The sequence below is a fragment of the Microtus pennsylvanicus genome, chromosome 9, assembly GCF_037038515.1.
Source record: "Microtus pennsylvanicus isolate mMicPen1 chromosome 9, mMicPen1.hap1, whole genome shotgun sequence".
Taxonomy (NCBI): Eukaryota; Metazoa; Chordata; class Mammalia; order Rodentia; family Cricetidae; genus Microtus; species Microtus pennsylvanicus.
In genome coordinates this window covers 86,677,737-86,695,132 of record NC_134587.1, presented here as the reverse complement: position 1 = coordinate 86,695,132, position 17,396 = coordinate 86,677,737, and the positions used below count along the sequence as shown (strand labels likewise).

The 17,396-nt window shown below is 46.2% G+C and overlaps 1 protein-coding gene across 2 annotated transcripts in view; it reads left to right on the top strand.

Moving 5' to 3' along the window:
- Wwc2 (WW and C2 domain containing 2) overlaps positions 1-17,396 on the top strand; it is a 167,364-nt gene that overhangs the window by 143,914 nt on the left and 6,054 nt on the right. For both annotated transcript variants that reach the window (XM_075986755.1, XM_075986756.1), the window contains exons 17-21: positions 62-195; positions 2,505-2,697; positions 7,874-8,038; positions 9,131-9,223; positions 12,548-12,790. In XM_075986755.1, coding sequence (XP_075842870.1) covers positions 62-195; positions 2,505-2,697; positions 7,874-8,038; positions 9,131-9,223; positions 12,548-12,790 — 828 coding nt within the window. The remainder of the gene's footprint in view (positions 1-61; positions 196-2,504; positions 2,698-7,873; positions 8,039-9,130; positions 9,224-12,547; positions 12,791-17,396) is intronic.

Below are 17,396 nucleotides of genomic sequence, written 5' to 3'. Positions count from 1 at the left end.
GGAGTTTCTGAACGAACTCAGCGTGTCTGGTGTTAACTGCCACACGGTTTCTGTTCTGCAGGATGCCGTGTCAGCCTTGCTTGCAAGAACTTCAGCTGAGCTGTTGGCTGTGGAACAAGAACTGGCCCAAGAGGAGGAGGAGGAGGAGGAGGGAGAGCCGAGGCCTGAAGAACAGCGGGTCCCAGGGGGAGACTGGTAAATGACCACGGCCCTTCTCGCTCAGATCGGGGCGCTCTTAGTTTCTCTGAGGCTTCGGGTCTTTACAGGCTTAGTTTATGGCAAACAACGTGACAACAGCGCTGGCTGTAGACTCTCCCTGGCCATTAGAGCGTTAGAGGAAGAAACGCAAGATAGTGGCAAAGTCAGCAAAGCGACTGTGCTTTTTATTCTTGCTTCCGGTAATGATGTTTACTGCTTTCCTGTGCTTTTGTTTTTTATCTACGCTATCCATTTAGAAAGCTACGATACCGTGTTATAGAGCAGTGGCTCTTAACCTGAGGGTCAGGATGCCTTGGGGGGCCGCATATCAGATGCCCTGCATATCTGATATTTACATTATGATTTGATTCACAACAGTACAAAATTTACACTTAAGAATTATCAATGAAATAATGTTATGGCTGGGGTCAGCACAACATGAGGAACTGTATTAAAGGGTCACAACATTCAGAAGGTTGAGAACCATTGTTACAGAGTCATAGATAGTTTAATAAAAGTGGCCTTTTTCCTTTCCTTTCTCTTTTGACTAGGCATGTCGTTTAGGCAGAGTTGCTATTTAGAAAAGAGTGTCCAAGTGACCATTTCAGTATTGTCCCCTCCCTCATCCTTTCAGTCTCCTCCTCGGTGTCAGTGACCGTCCTTTAAGGATGCCCCTGGGGGGCTGGAGAGATGGCTCAGAGGTTAAGAGCATTGCCTGCTCTTTCAAAGGTCCTGAGTTCAATTCCCAGCAACCACATGGTGGCTCACAACCATCTGTAATGAGGTCTGGTGCCCTCTTCTGGCCTGCAGGCACACATGGAGGCAGAATATTGTAAGGATGGCCCTGTCCTGTATCATCTATCTCTGCATGGGAAGGCTGTCTTCCCAGGTTTTCACTATCTTCTCCAAAAATAAATGTTAGTGATACGCAAAGCAGAAGCACTTACTATCTTCCATATATAAGCACATTGGGATCAGATTCTGTGTGCAGTCGTTGTACTGTTACGTGTGATTGGACTACTGTCGGTGTGTTTGTGTACATACTTGTATGTGTGTATGTGTTCATGCTAGAAATTCAGGGTGGCCAAGGTCACAAATGTTGCTGTCAAGGACATTTGGGAGGAAGGGCTCCAGCAGTGATGTACAAAGGCGTGGAGACTCTCAGTGGGTGCCGTCTGCACCCGGCCAGGGATGTAAAGGGTTATCACGGCATCTTAAGCAAACGATTCACCTCGCATTTCAAGGACTGTACTTAGCAGGCTGGGAAGGGGGCTGGGGACTCTCAGTTCGCTGTAGTCATCGCTTGCTCTCCCTCGTGCTCATTTCATGGCTAGACATTTAATAACTAGTCTGTGTCAATCTGCCAATATGTCACCGATTGCAATTAAGGCTTGACATTTAGAAGTCTGTGAAAAGGCTTCTTTCTATTCTTAGGACATGAAACTCAGCACAGCCTGCCACGTTGCATAGCCTTCAAAATACTCGTATACACTCTGTGTAAATTGTGGTCGTGTTCCTCTAAAATATTTTCTGAAATTTTTATTTTATGCATATGGGTCTGCCTATACATGTGTACCACACACATGCAGTACCCTCAGAGGCCGGAAGAGGGAGTCTGCCCCTCTGGATCTGGAGTTACAGAGGGTTGTAAGTCACTACCTGGGTGCTGGAAACCAAACCTGGATCCTCTGGAAGATCAGCTGATGCTTTTCACTGCTGGGCTGTCTCCCAGCCGCATCGTCACGTTCTTGTCATTACCGAAATCCACCCACAGCTTTGCTTAATGGGCACGTGAGGCAGTGAGTCGTCATCTGACAGCTCAGCCACAACCCTTTACACAGGTCTGTGCCTGCCTGATGATGAACGCTAGAAGTAGGTGATCCTCATGTCTTAGCTAAGAATAGCCAACTGTTACATGATTAATTCTGTAACCAACCAAGTAATGCCAAGTTGGTGGATGTCATGTTTTTACATGCTGAAATTAAAATTTGTATGTGGTCCTTGAATATTTCTGTTGAAAATCTGGAGACCTGATCAAATTTCATAACTTTTAACTTAACATCAACATTGAAATTAACGTTTTTGTGCCATACTCTGGTGATTTTACTCTGGAATCCTGGAACATACAATGAGAACTTACTTTCCTTGATCTACTCAGTTAAGAACTTTGAGGTGTCGCAGCAGGTCTTGAATGACTTGTATGAATCTGTGACTTCTCAGATTAGCATGCCCAGGCTCACTGCATGGAGTATGCCTGCTGGAGCAGAAATACCTTTTCATTTTTCTTTTGTTTTGCTTCACCATAGCTTAACAATGCTTAGAGAGGCCTCTGATGAAACTGTGGCTGCAAAGGAGGCTGAAGTTCACTTGGCGAAGGATAGTCGCACAGAAGACCCGAATTCCTGCACTAATGGGACCGAGACAAGTGAAGACCAGTGTAGGAAAAACAGCGAGCCTGCTGCAGACCCTGCTCAGCCACCAACTGGATTTCCCACCCTGGTAAATGTTTTGCTACACCCTCCTAAAGCAAAACCCAAATGTAGATGCCATGTACTCAAGGGGTGCTTGTCTTCTCTTTCGAGTACATCCTAAACCAGGATTTGGGCCCCAAAGCTGACTATGGAAGGCTTTTATGAGAATATCACCGAGAGCATTGAAAACACTTTACAGTTTTCACATGGGCTCGGAATATTAATTTTCCTTTGTACCTGTCAGAAGCAATGCTCACTACTTTATATCTCTTAAACGTGAGTGCTTGTTAAAAGGATTGTCTAGACTAGAGACACAGCTGGATTGGTCCAGTGTCTACAGCCCTGGATGTCATCCCCAGCATAGCTGTACCCCTGGAGCTCAGGAGAGGGATAGGCAGAAAGATTATCAGCTGTGTAGTGAGTTCAAGGCCAACTGAGATCTACAAGGCTCCATCTCAAAACAAACAACAACAGAAACAAGCAAAGCAAGTATTTTCTGGCCAGGTGTGGTGATTCCTGTGATCCCAACCCTCATAAGAGTCAGGCCAGCCTGGGCTCCATGGCAAAACTCTGTCTCAAACAAGTATTTTTCTGTTTTAGAGACATCAGAGAGCAGGGGCTACTTAGTGGTATCAAGTTTCAAAATCTTACTTCAGTGTTAAACATGAAGAATTTGAAGTTCATCTTGGCTGGCTGGAGTTCCAGCTGGAACCTTCTCTGAACAATAATGCTGACTTGGGCAGGCACAGGTGTGATGAGTCTTTCTCTGGCCTGCCAGCCAGCTCCCAAATAATGACATGGAGATTTCTTGTTAATTATGAAAGCTCAGCCTATAGCTTAGACTTGTTCCTAGCTAGCTCTTATAGCTTAAATTAACCCATATTTTTATTACTCTACATTCTACCACATGACTTTTACGTCTGTTCCATTCTATGTGTCTGACTCATTTGTAAATGGCTGGTTTCTCCCTCTTTCTTCTTCCCAGAGTCCTCTCTGTTTCCAGAAGTACCCCATAACATCTTCCTGCCTAGTTATTGGCTGTTTAGCTTTTTAATTGCACCAGTCACAGCAATACACTTTTACACCATGTACAAATATACAAATAGCCATAACATTCCCCCCCCCCTTTTTTTTGGTTTTTTTGAGAAAAAGTTTCTCTGTAGTGTTGGAGTCTGTTCTGGAACTAGCTCTGTAGACCAGGCTGGTCTCGAACTCACAGAGATCCACCTGCCTCTGCCTTCTGAATGCTGGCATTAAAGGCATGCACCACCATCACTCAGTTCCATTTCCCCATTTTATTAAATTAAAAGGAAAGTTTTTAACTCTAACATAATAAAACTATATACAGTAAGAACAATTATCAGTTAAATTACTTTCATAATGTCCAATTTATTTGTATTTGGCATATTTGGAGAAAAAACTATATTATCTATCTTATCTTGCTGAATTTAAAATTTTGTACCAAACCATTTTTATCATAACTTATATTACCATTCTAACACTATCTTTTTAGACCTCAAATCATTTTCATAGATAAATAATTTAAGCTTTTATGTCTCTCAACCTTATATACTTTGTTTCTTTTGTGAATTCGGTAACAAGGAAAACTATAACTCATTTTCAACCCCATCAGAGACCCGAGAAGGGCGTAATATTACCTGAATAATCAGGAAGCAAACAATTTCCAAAACTGTAGAAATGGCAGAGGCAGCCACTGCCTGGACAGTCACCCAGGGTTCCTCTGCAACATGGCGGCTCCATCTTCAACCTACAGGTCTAGCATATCTGACAGAATTTTCTATAAAGCTGGAATTTTGGAGGACCATCCTACCTTGTCTTGGCAAAATTCAGTGGTCACTTTCTTTTGTGCCCTGCTTGTCCAGTTTGCACAGTATACTGTCAATAGTCAAGGCAAGGGCAGTTTCTAGCTTTGCCACATTGAAAGCAAACTCTATATGATGGCTCTGTGATCCTCATCATCCTTTTTTGAAGTAAATTGATGCTGCCAGAAGCAGACATGTCTCACTGTCATGAGAAGCCTTATGTTATGAAAATGTTCTAAATGCCATATTCTGTAGGTCTTTGAAGTGTTTGAAGACCATCTATCCATCTAAAATATATTTCTGTATGACTTTGAAAACATACCTAATATGGCCACAAATTTGACTGTTATAGATGACTAACCTGGATTTCTCAATTATCCTAAATGATTTATAATAATAACTTTTAAGGAATAGAACTTTATATTACATTTTTAAATGAACTGCATAGGTAAAATACCTTAAATAAGAGTAGAAATGTATATACAGTATAACAAAAATAACCTTAAACTTGAATCAATATATAAAAATTCATACCAACGTAAAATATTTGAGACCAGTGGTTATTCAAAAGTAGACTCAACAGTCCACCCTTTTATCCCATCATTGTGTATCTCCCGCTTTTCCCTTCAGAAAGAGATCCCTGAATCTAATCTCCTTTCTATGGCTTTTTTTCTGACCATGATCAACAACTTGTCACCAGCCTCCCTAAATGATGACAGACATCCATAATCCATTGAATGACTAAAAACCACCCATCCCACCTTGTGGGAATATGGGAGTTGTATTCTCTAGAATGCTTCCTGTTGTCTGGGATTGGGGGAAGGGGGCAGCATCTCTAGGGAACCCTGAGAAAATTGAGATGACGGTCAAGTCCTGGGAGAGATAGCTGCATCATTTGTTGTCTAGGTTCTGTGTAATAAGACAAGTGCGGAGACTTTCCTTCAGTCCTGGCTGGAGTAGTCTGTGAGGCTGGACCATCTCAGCTAGCAGGTTTGGAGTTGAGGAGACTGCAACAGAGGCATTCTGAGGCTGGAACACCTGGACTGCTTGTTTTTGTTGGTGTCTGGTCCTTTCTTGTCTGTTTGTTTTTCTGAAAACAAACTTTTAAAAGCAACATATTTCTGCATCAACACAAGTATGGCATGTGTGGGCGGTGTGCACAAGTCAGCTGAAGATGACTGTTTGATGTTGGAGCAGGTAAAATGGATCTGTTTGAAAGAATGGCTGTACTGATCAGTCAGGAGGACTCTATCCAGATTTATCATGGCTCACCCAGTCCCAGAGCTGCTCCCATAGCAGGGGGATCAGCATATACGACACCTGTCCTGTAGTCTTCCTTGGTTTCTCTCAAGTTGGTAGCCAAGATTTTCAGGGGGTCTCCTCCATCCAAATATGATCTTCATTAATTTTGAAGAGAACCGTAACTTTTTGTTTCCTTTGGAAGCAAAGGCATAACCTCTCACCAAATGCAACACATTTCCTGACTTCCATTTTGAAACCAGCGTATTTCTAAACCAGTGTATAGGCTGGTTTAGTTCAGCATCCCCGTCCATAATCCAATGTTTCTCAGCAGCTGCCTTTCGCTCATCTGGATCCAACAGGATCCAGACGCCGTGTGCATTTTCCATCTTTACCTGACTTATTCTTTTTATATTACTTTACTTTTATTTAAAGACTTTATTATTTTAAACTATTTGTAAATGTCTATACCCATTTTCTTTATTTTTTTAAAGCACTTAAACCTATAAGATACACTGTACCTGACTTTTGTGCCTCTGCAGCCTTCTTAAGCCAAATCTTAAACTGCTAGGCTCCTACCGCCTGACTGCTTAGAGTATGGCATGCTAGCAGCTGGCTCCACCCTCTTTATTCTGTGAGAGCCTGGCCTCATGCCAGTGGTACCAGCCACAATCACATTTACTTGCCCTAACACTGGAATGTTGTGTCCGCCTGAGGCAGGCATTTGTACCAGGTGCCAACTACTCAAATGCTCAGCTATACAGCAGGGCCTTTTAAAAAGAGCCACACCTCTGTACACTGAGCCTACCTGAGAGTTCCAGGGAACCTTTTCTTTCTTTCTTCTATTTATTTATTTTTTTGGATTCGTGATTATGAAACAGGCAACTTGATCCCTTGGGTAAGAAATATATCAAGTGCCGTCATTACCAGGGCAATCCCCCAACAAGATGCAGAGGCTGCATGTCAGCAAAGGGCGTGGAGATAAATCTCTCTGGAGCCGGTTTCAGGGACCAGCATCTGCTGTATTCGCATGGGCAACCACTTAGATAGTGGAGCCTGTTGACTGTGTTTGGTTAGCACATTGAGCGCTCAAACAACCAGGGTCTCTACGTGGAAGTCGCATATTAAAGGAGACATGGAGAGTGCAGACATGTCACGTGTTAGCTACAGGCTACTCAAGCGCAGTGTGCCAGGTAGGCTGACTGGTGGGTATGCCTGCATTTTCTGCTACAATCCAGACGTCCAGAATGGGGATGTGTCGTGTCCAAGACGCAAGAGTGAAGACTCACTAAAAATAAAAGACAGATCACTGCTTATTCGTGGAGTTGGTGTTGGAAGACACTTCCACTTTTTCTTCTGTTGTGGTTTTGTTGGATTTCCAAAGACGCACTGAAACCACCACAACAGTGGTTATTCAGTTAGTATGACTGCAAATTCCACGTCTGCAATTTTATGTTACTGTTGTTTTCATCTGTTTTTTATTTTATTATTTTATGTTTATGGGTGCATTGCCTGCATCTGTCTGTGCACCGTGTGCATGCAGTGCCCACAAAGGCTGGAAGAGGGACTAGGGCAGTTGTGAGCTGCCATGTGGATGCTGGAGAGTGAACCTTGAACCTGCAAGAGCGGCCAGCGCTCTTAACTGTGGAGCCGTCTCTCCAGCCACAATATTGGATTTTTAATCATTTTTTATCGTTATACCTTGTTCTGAAAAAGAGAACCAGTGTTTAAAGATGATACATCTCTCCTACTTTCCAAGTAGGAGTCTTCACATTTCCATTAGGAACGTCTCCCTCTCCTCTCTCCTTTCTGAAACAAGGTGCTCTGGCAGGCCAGCCTTGCTCACAGTGCTAGAAGAGTCTCTGCTTAACTTGAGCTGTTTGCTCAACTCCCCAGAACAGTGGTTCTCAGCCTATATGGGCCATGACCCCCGCCATGGGGGTCGCATATCACAGAGCCTGCAGGTATCACAGATTTACATTACGATTCCTAACAGTAGCAAAATTGTAGTTATGAAGTAGCAATGGAATAATTTTATGGTTGGGGTCCCCACAACACGAGGAACTGTATGAAAGGGTGGCAGCACCAGGAAGTCTGACACGCACCTGCCCGCTCCTGCTGAATCTCCAGCTTTTATTGCAGGTCGATAAGGAGACGAATACCGAAGAAGCAGTGGATAGCAACATGGCGGTCCGCCCCAAAGACCGCAGTGGTCTGAGCTCCCGACAGCGTCCCTTCGTGAGAAGCAGCGTGATAGTGCGCTCACAAACCTTCTCCCCAGGCGAGCGGAGCCAGTACATCTGCAGGGTAAGGGGCGGCGCTGCCTGAAGACACTGAGGGCCACAACAGCAGGTGTAGAACATCACAATGTCTTGCTGGCTCTAATGTAATTTACTTGGCAAGGAACTAAAGTGTAAGGATTTAGATGCTAAGAATTGTTGATCTTCTATGTTTAGAAACATAAAATGACTTAAGAAATGTATTTCGTATGTTTCATATGCATTTCTAACTGTATTACTCATGCTGAAGAGAAAATGTGAGTTAGATTTTACAACACAGATTATGTTCTAAGACCTTGCATCCCTGAATCAGACTCATAGTCCCTGGATGAAAATTGTGAGATTGATGTCAGTTTCCCCAAAGTCTGCTTGGCGAATTATTGTGAACTATAGTAAATGGCTTTAAGATCACATACAGCTAGGCAGAAACTTTTAAAATTATGAATTTATCCAGGCAATAAAATCTTTATTGAGCACCTTCCTAGAAACTCCGCCCCCTTCTCATTTGCACAACTTTGGTTCTTGTCAATGACTCAGAGCATAAGTACCAAGCAGCTGAAGAAGCCATGAGTTGCTATTGGTGGAATCAATGCCGTGGGAAACAGAAGAGCAGTGGTGGTTGGAGTAGACACAGGGCTGGGGGTGGCCTTTCTTGATAAGGTGACCTTCAGCCGAGCCTAAGCCAGGGGAGGAGTGAGCAAGTGTGTTCCAACAGCACAGGCTCTTAGCGCTATCCTTAGAGAAATGAAGTGCGGTTAGCTACGAGTACAGAACTTGCCGCCTCGTAAAACCTTTACATCCAGACTTTGACACACTGCTACCAAAAGGCAGCTCTTGGGGATATTTAAGAAAATTAAGTTCAGAAAACCAAAGAATAGGGAAGAAATTATTTATGAAAGATTTTCTTAAGAGTATAGCTCCTGGGCTGCAGCCGTGGCTCTGCGGTTGACCAGTTCCCCAGAGTGGCCCTGGGTTTGATCCCTAGCACAGAAGTGAAGGGGAAAGAAGATGTCGTTCACATTGTCTCTCTGCTTTGTTCTGTAGCCGCCTCCCTTCTGACTGCCACTAGCTGTTGGTTATTTTGTAATTATCTCCTTTCCTTTTTATCTCTGGTTCCCAGTTAAATCGCAGTGACAGTGACAGCTCAACCTTGGCCAAAAAATCTTTGTTTGTGAGAAACTCCACGGAACGGCGCAGTTTGCGGGTTAAAAGGGTGAGTATTCCGTGAGGCAGGCTTGGAGACCATAACTTCCAGAGGGTTGAGTGTCCGCACTCCCGGCTCTCGGGCTGGTGACGGAAGCCCTGGATCTCATGGAGCTGCAGCTGGGAGTCACTTACGGAGCCGGGGAGGACCTGTTTGTCCCTGGTTTGGAACCTGTGCTGATTAAGGCTGGAGACTGGTTTGCAGTGTCTTAAGAGAAGGTGGTCACTAAGCCCCCATTGTCAGTGAGTTGAACCACCATTTCTAATGGGGATTTCAGCTTCTCCACCATGCCCAGCTCTTGATTGTGGGAGAATGTAAACCTGGCACCTTCCCTGACGGAGCAGATGTTCCACAAAGGAGTAGCACACGGGTGCTTTGTGCGGGGTTTGGGGAGACAAGGGCTGTTGTGGGATATTTTGTTTGCATTCTGACAGTTAAGTTTGCTTTGAGTCAGAGGGAGAAGCTAGCCACTAGCTAGTTAACCATAGAGGTTTTGGAGGACTGAGGACAGATAGGAGACAGGAAGTAGTAAGGCGGGGCTGAGAGAGGATCTTAGCCCTTCTGGATGGAGGAGCAGAAGACATTTTATAACTTGCAAAAACAATTATTTTTAGGCATTGGAAATAATATGGCTAGGACAATTCTCATTTCTTTCTACTCGCCTGCCTTCCGAAGCAGCTCTTGCTTTTGGGGGATGGCAGCATTGGGGCATTTTTTAACTGGAAGTGTTGAGGACCTGGGTAGAGCTGGGTTACTCATAAACTTAAGAACCCCTTGATCTAGACAAAGGCACATTCTGAAATGTTGCTTATGTTGGGGTGTAGCTGACTGGTAAACTGCGAGGGTGGCGTTCTGACTTAGGGATCCCAGCAGGGAAACTGTAGAGGTCTTGAGCGTACAAAGCACTGCAGAGATTTGCCTGTGTGGCTGTCACAGTGTGAGGACCCTCGGCAGTGCTGTCCTGAGCCCTCCTCACACTGCCTCTGGTGCAGCTAGCTGTGTTGAGAATGGTCTAGGGAATGGATACACAGTGTAAACCAATGTAGCCTGCGAGTCAGTGCTGCCCACGTCTGTGAGAGCTCACTGCTGAGCACTGATCACCAACACACCACTGTACACCACTGTACACTAGTCCTCATGGAGGCTTCACGCACCTTTGCTGACGTGTGTCTGTGTGTGTGTGTAACAGGCATATGCATACCACAGTATATATGAAAATCAGGCAACTTTTGGGAGTTGGCTCCTGTCTTCTACCTTGCTGAGACAAGGTCCCTCTTGTTCCCGCCGCTTCACTGTGCTCTAGCCTCGCTGGCCTGTGAGCGTCCGAGCAATTCTGTCAGTGTCTTGTATGAATGAGACGCATGCTGCCACCTCCAGCGTTTGCTTGGGTCATCTGTCCCATGTGCCAGCAGGTTTACCCCTGAGCCATCACCCCAGTGCGGGGGGATGTCTGACTGAAAGCAAGTTATGTGGTCAGGGCACCCGCACATCTCGCTCTTTCTTTCCGTGGTGCTGTACGTGTGTGGAAAAGGCAGGGGTTGTGTACAGGAAACCTAGTAACAATGTTACGGAAGACAGGATATTTAGCAATGAGATCCCAAGCTGTGCCAGGTGGTACAGGCCTGTTATGTGACACTGTCCCTGGAAGGTGGGAATACATGTCTACTCGTCCCTCACAGGGAACCCCCTCAGATCCAGTGTGAATACCCCAAAGCGCAACCCTTTAATCTTGGAGGGACCCACTGCAGAACAGGGCCTTTATATAATCCAGGCCCTTGGGAGGCCAACTAGGAAGATCACAGTTCAAAGACAGCATACAAAGTGAGTCTGGGACCAACCTGGAACTAGTAAAACTGCCTTGAAATAGAAAGAGGACTCGGGGTGTAGCTCACTGGTAGGATGCCTACACTTACAAGGTCCCAAGTTCAATTCCCAGGACGACTAAAGGGAAAACAAGTATTCTAGTTTGGGTGAGGCGTCAGTCCAAGAGGCACCAAAAGGCCCCCCCCATCGCTGTGTCATGACCACCATGGTGACTCCCATCTCCAGACCAGAGCACTTGTGCCATGTGGTCCCCGTTCTTCCAAATCTCAGCTCCCATCCCCACCATGTGAATCCATGCAGAAATTCTCCGGTAGCCCTGCTTCCGTTATCCTCTTCAGCCTAGTTTAAGTTCTCTTCCTTGAATGGGTCTGACTCATCCCCGAGTCCTCCCTCTCTCAGCTGGCTTCTTGAGATGGGTAAGACACAAACTCACAGTTCACCGCTGCCTGCAGCCTCATCAAGGCCAGAGACACCATCCTTTCCCTAATACTATCCCCGTAACTCACCCGCCAGCAGGCATTTACTCCTATCTACTTGGAATGGTTTCTTGATAAATGGATAGATTGGCCCTAGGGAAGACAGTTATGAGAGCAGACTGCACAGCAGGAAGTCAGGGAAGGAGCTAGAATGTAAACATCTGGACTGTAGGACAGAGGCCATCTCCACTGCGTTCTGACCAACACTCACAGCCTTGGTAGCTAAGGAGCGAGCCGCAGGGGTGTCCTGAACTAGAGGCTATATAACTGTCTTGTGATGCATTTGCTTTTCATTCACCATGAACTGTGCTATCCACTTAAAATCACTTTAATTATGTTTGTTTGTTTGTTTGTTTGTAAGATTACCACCTAATTTGTGTGGGGACAATGGGCAACTTTGAGGAGCTGGTTTTCTCTGCCCACCATGTGGATTCTAGGGATAGAACCCAGGTCATCAGACTACCTAGCACTCACTTTTGAGATCTCTGTAGTTTACAATGGCTCATGTGGATTCCAGGGATAGAACCCAGGTCATCAGACTACCTAGCACTCACTTTTGAGATCTCTGTAGTTTACAATGGCTCATGTGGATTCTAGGGATAGAACCCAGGTCATCAGACTACCTAGCACTCACTTTTGAGATCTCTGTAGTTTACAATGGCTCATGTGGATTCTAGGGATAGAACCCAGGTCATCAGACTACCTAGCACTCACTTTTGAGATCTCTGTGGTTTACAATGGCTCAGCTTCATTGCATGCTCAGCTACTAAAGTGGCAGGCTGGCCAGATAGCAGCCCCTGCTGCTCTCATGGGACCCAGGCTGAAGGAGCTTCCACCTCTGGTCACTGCTGTGTCCCCAGTGGGAGGCAGAAATGACAGATCTCACAGCACTTTGACAAGCGTCTCCCCAGAGGGGATACCTCTCCCACCGCCCTGTCTTTGGCCAAAGCAAGCCACATGGCCAGTTCTGTGTCCTGTCACGTGAGGAAGGGCAGAGGTAGGAAAGGGGAATCTGTTGTGTCTCCCTCCACAGGCCGTCTGCCAGCCCTCCCTCAGGAGGACTGCTCAGGAATGCCCTGTGCGCACATCTCTGGACCTGGAGCTGGACCTGCAGGCCTCGCTGACCCGCCAGAGCCGCCTCAACGATGAGTTGCAGGCCCTGAGGGACTTACGGCAGAAGCTGGAGGAACTGAAAGCTCAGGGAGAGACTGACCTTCCCCCAGGCGTGCTGGAGGATGAGAGATTCCAGAAGCTTCTGAAGCAAGCAGAGAAGCAAGTATGGAGTTCTGGGTCACCCCAGCAGGGGCTGGTGCAGATGTATGCGTAGGGGCGGGCACCTGGGAGGAGGGTCCCAACATGGGCCTCTTCCCATCCTTTTCCTAGGACTTGGGGCATGGCCACCCCACCATTGTAGAGTCCTTCCTGCCCAAATATTGCTGTGGTGGTGGTTGTCCACCCGACCCCAAGGCAGCTCTGTCGTTTCCTGACAGAAAGGGAGCATGGCGGCATTGGGCGTCTCCAAAGATGGCACCCAGCGTTTGCATTTCAGCGCTTGGGAGAGTCCACTTTGCCACAGGAGCTATAAATACGCTGCTAATTTTAATGTTTCTAAATTTTCCCTTTCCATTTCACTTTAATAGTACGCATGCATTTGCCTTCACCCTAAAACCATGTCTAGAAGATAAGATAAGGTGGCGGAATAAAGAAATGGGGCATCTCAGTGGGTTGCCCTGACTGGAACTTGCTATGTAGACCAGGCTGGCCTCAAATAAATTCACCTGCTTCTATTGCGAGGCAATGGGATTAAAGGTGTGCACCACACGTGCGCTGTATTGTTGTTATTGTGGAGATTTGTTTTTGTTTTTGGGGTTTTGTTTTGAATCAGCTCCTCACTGAATTCAGGCTGATCTTTAAGAATGTCCTTAATCCCAGGACTCTGAAAGTAGAGACAGGTGGATCTCTGTGAATTCTGGTCTACATAATGAATTCCAGGATTGCCAGGGTCATATAATGAGACCCTATCTCAAAAATACAAACAAAACAAAAAAGAGAACATGCAATCCCCCTGCCTCAGCCTCCCAAGCGCTGGCACTATAGGGATGCACCATCCCTCCTAGCAAATATCAAATATTTAAAAGGGATTTTTTTTTAATGTGCCACATAAATATTACTGAGTCTGCCTGAATATAATACTGATTTATTCTCAGGGTTAGGATTTATATTTTGGCTTAGCGATCTGTATTCATTGCTACATTTAAATAGGGCTTCCCATACAGCTGGAATGTTACACGTGCCTGAACGTTATTCTTTTAATGTGGCCCTTTGGGTGGCGATCTGACTAGCAGCAGGTGATTCCTGGAAGTGTCCACTAGAAAAGGACCCTCCGTAACAAGTTTGTCTTTTGGACTGATATGCTGGGTCCCACCTGGTGGCAGTGTTGAGAAGCAGCTGAGCCACAAGGACACTAAGCTCCTCAGCTGAGGACTCCTAGCTGAAGGAGCTGTTGGAAGGTGGAGGTCTAGTTGGGAGAGGGGAGTCACATGGGTGCCTTTGAAAGGCCTTGTTTCCAGATAGGCCTGTGCTCCCCCGCGCACTCCCCACAGCCATTTCCTGCCCCCTGTGCATGGGTTCAGACGCAACAGAGCTGTGGCAGGGTTTGGAGAAAGAGGTGGGGGAGGGGACTTGGGGTGGAACTTCCATCAGAACATCCCAGACTCTTTGGGTGTGTGGACGCCAGGGGCCAGGGTCGAGCTTCCATCAGAATCTTCTTACCTTTCAGGTGTTCTCTTAGGTGTTGCTACAGCAACAAGAAGTGGCTAAGATGTTGGTGAGGAAAGAACGGTCCAGACAGATCTGAGATTTAAAAGATTCTTTGAATGTGTTAAGCATTATATGTCCACAATTTAGGCAAATGTCTAAGAAAATTCAAGAACTAAATAACAGAATGATGAGAACTGACAGATGGGGCTGTTGGTGGCCCTTGGGGGTGGGTATGACTGTGGCGGGAATGCCCATAGTCCACCCTGTGCTTGGCGACTCGGGGACAAGCTCCAGGAGTAGCAGCCGTAAGGGTTCCTAGCATCCTGATGTAAAGCGTATATACACGCGTGCACACACACACACACACATGCAGCCCTCTCACTTCACTGGGAAGGAAGTGTGCACACAGACACAGCAGCCTGTACACACATGCACACACGCATGTGTGCACGCACACACACACAGCCCTTTCATTGCCACCATTTCCCTGTGAGGCTGGGCATCTGTGATTTCCATCAGATCATCATAAAGTGCCTAACGGTGACCCTGCTAATCGCCATAGAAAATATGAATGTGCCTCCTAGGGAAACAGCAGCCCCAGCAGCCGACCCCGGACCTGCCCCCCCCCCTTAGGCTCTCAGGATCGTCCCCCGCAAGCCTCCATGTTGACAGCAAAAAGTCTCTTTTATAGCTTACAATAAAAATCAAATGTTCATGCCCGCGGATTGTGCTTCCCCTTAGGAAGCAGAGTGAGGAGCCAAGGACTGTAAACTTAGATGCTGTGTTCCTTGTTCTGTCAGGCTTGACGTGGCTGTGAGTGAGCCGCTGGGCCTTGCTGCAGGCCAGGTCTTTTCACGTAAGCGGAAGGCGAGTCATCTTTTGGAGCCTACCACCTAGAAAGTGCCAGGGTGCGAGAGGATTTTGTTGTTGTTTGCTTGTTTTAATTTCACGTGATACATATGCTGCTAATACTTTTGAAAGTTAGGCTATACTGAAAAAAATTGCTGAATATATTAATATTCTGTTATGTCTTGTTCTTCTTGGAAGTGCTGGGGCTCTCATTGTGTGGAGGAAGCAGAAAGCAAGTCCCATAATGGAACTGTTAAGGAAAGGAAAGGCAGGCCAAGGCTTTGAGGAGACTCCATGAGGAGGGGAATGTGGCTGGTGGTCCAGAAAGGGACCAGAAGAAGCTGACTGAACTGCAGTGTGACCAGGGTAGTCACAGCTACACACTCAGCTGTCACCTGGTGTGACCCTGGTAGCTCCCCCAGGCACTGCCTGGTCTGCTCCACTTCCGCAGGCCCTGGGGAGACTGGGAAGGAAGTTACCCTGGAAGGACACCAACAGTTGCCCATGGAATTCCTCCTCTTAAAACAGCTTCCAGGGGAAAATAAAATAGCCAAACCTGTCCCACATACTGTAGCCTTCCTTGTCCGCAGTCACATACGTGGTCTCAGTTGCCTTTAGTAAGCTGGAAACGTTAAAGAGAAAACTGCGGAGATGAAGGGCTGGTAGACCGTTCTGCTCTGTTACTGGCCGCTGCCCGTCAGCTCGCCTGGTACCTGTACACGCAGCTGTATTTGGTCAGGAACAATACATGCAGACTCAAAGTTAAAAGAGAAAGTGAGCGAGTTGTGGCTTCGCGAGTTTAATGCTTCAAACCTGACCACTGCCCTTGGCTCCCCGGCACACAGGTGAAAAGCCAGGAGGAGAGGCGTGTGTGCGCTGTGCTGGGGTGGAGCATCATGGGAACCCCTTCTGCTCAGTTTCGTTACCAACTAAAAGCACCCCTAATTTATTTTTCTCTTTCCGTGTTTTCCCCTTGTTTGTCTTCTTGCTGGTGTTGGGGATTATTGCTGGTTGGGTTTGTTTGTTTGTTTGTTTGTTTGTGTTTTGGTGGGGTGAACTTTAGGTATAGCTCAGGCTGGCCTTAAACTGATGACAATTTTCCTTCCTCAACCTTCGGAGTACTTGAATTATAGGCATGCGCTCCCTCATCTGGCTTCTCATTCTTATTTGCTCTTGAAACACAGTCTCTATGTACGCCAGGCTTTTCTGGAGCTCTCTGTGTAGCTCAGGCTATCCCAAATTTACAGTCTTCCTAGTTAGCTTTCCAAGCCACTGTACCTCGCTCTTAAAATGTTTTTTAATGTTAAGTTGAAAAAAAAGTTAACCCAAGAAAACATTAACATTGTTTTTAATTTTTATAATTAATACACTCTCTACTCTTGTTTTTCTCATTCATTGAACTGTATCTGTTTTGTTCACAACCCTCCCCTCCCCTCTAATAGACTGTAGCCTACGACGGAGTGACTCACACTGAGACAGGAGGCTTACTGATGCTGACTCAGACGCTGAGCGATTTCCGCGGGTTAGCTCCTTTAAACTCCTAACCCTTTGGAGTACTTACCCAAGAAACTACGGCCTAAGGATTAGCCAAGCCCCTGCCTCAGACTCAGAGCTAGGAAGTGCTCAAAAGGGAATTTGAAATCAGACAGTCAGCCCCAGGGTCCGCCATCTTCACCACTGCCAAAATAGAATATCCCTACCAAAGGCGACCATACGTATTTGCTTATTAGGTGACCACATGGAGGAAATGGGGAAGCAGCCATTAGTGAACAATTTGTATTAAAATATCTAAGTGTGTGAGTGTCTAATGCAACATTAACAGTAAAACAGAGTATTAGGGGCCAGTGAGAACTTGGTACCTGAAGGAACTAAGGGGATGTAAGAACGGATGGTGTTCCTTCTGTCCCTTAGCCTGCAGCAGGTCACGCGGTGTGTCTCTGTGTGCGGGACTTGGAGCCCTGTGCTTACATACGCCATTGCTTAGTAGTCAGGTGCACTTAGGAAGCTCTTTAGCTGGCTGACACAGGGAAACAGGGCTGGGGAGGAAAGAGTTTGGGAGTGTATTTACTGAAATATTACCTATTCAACGCTAGTGGTTTTCAGTTTTAGGTTTTTGTTGTTTGACGTTTTCATTGTTGCTGTTGTTGGCTTTGTTTTGTTTTTTTGTTTTTGAGAGTCCTCAGGTTTGCCAGATGTAAAAATTTTAAGCGTGGTTATTGCGTCACCTAGATTAGGCAGTACCTCCCCCTCTTGGCATGAGCCTAGCATGTGGC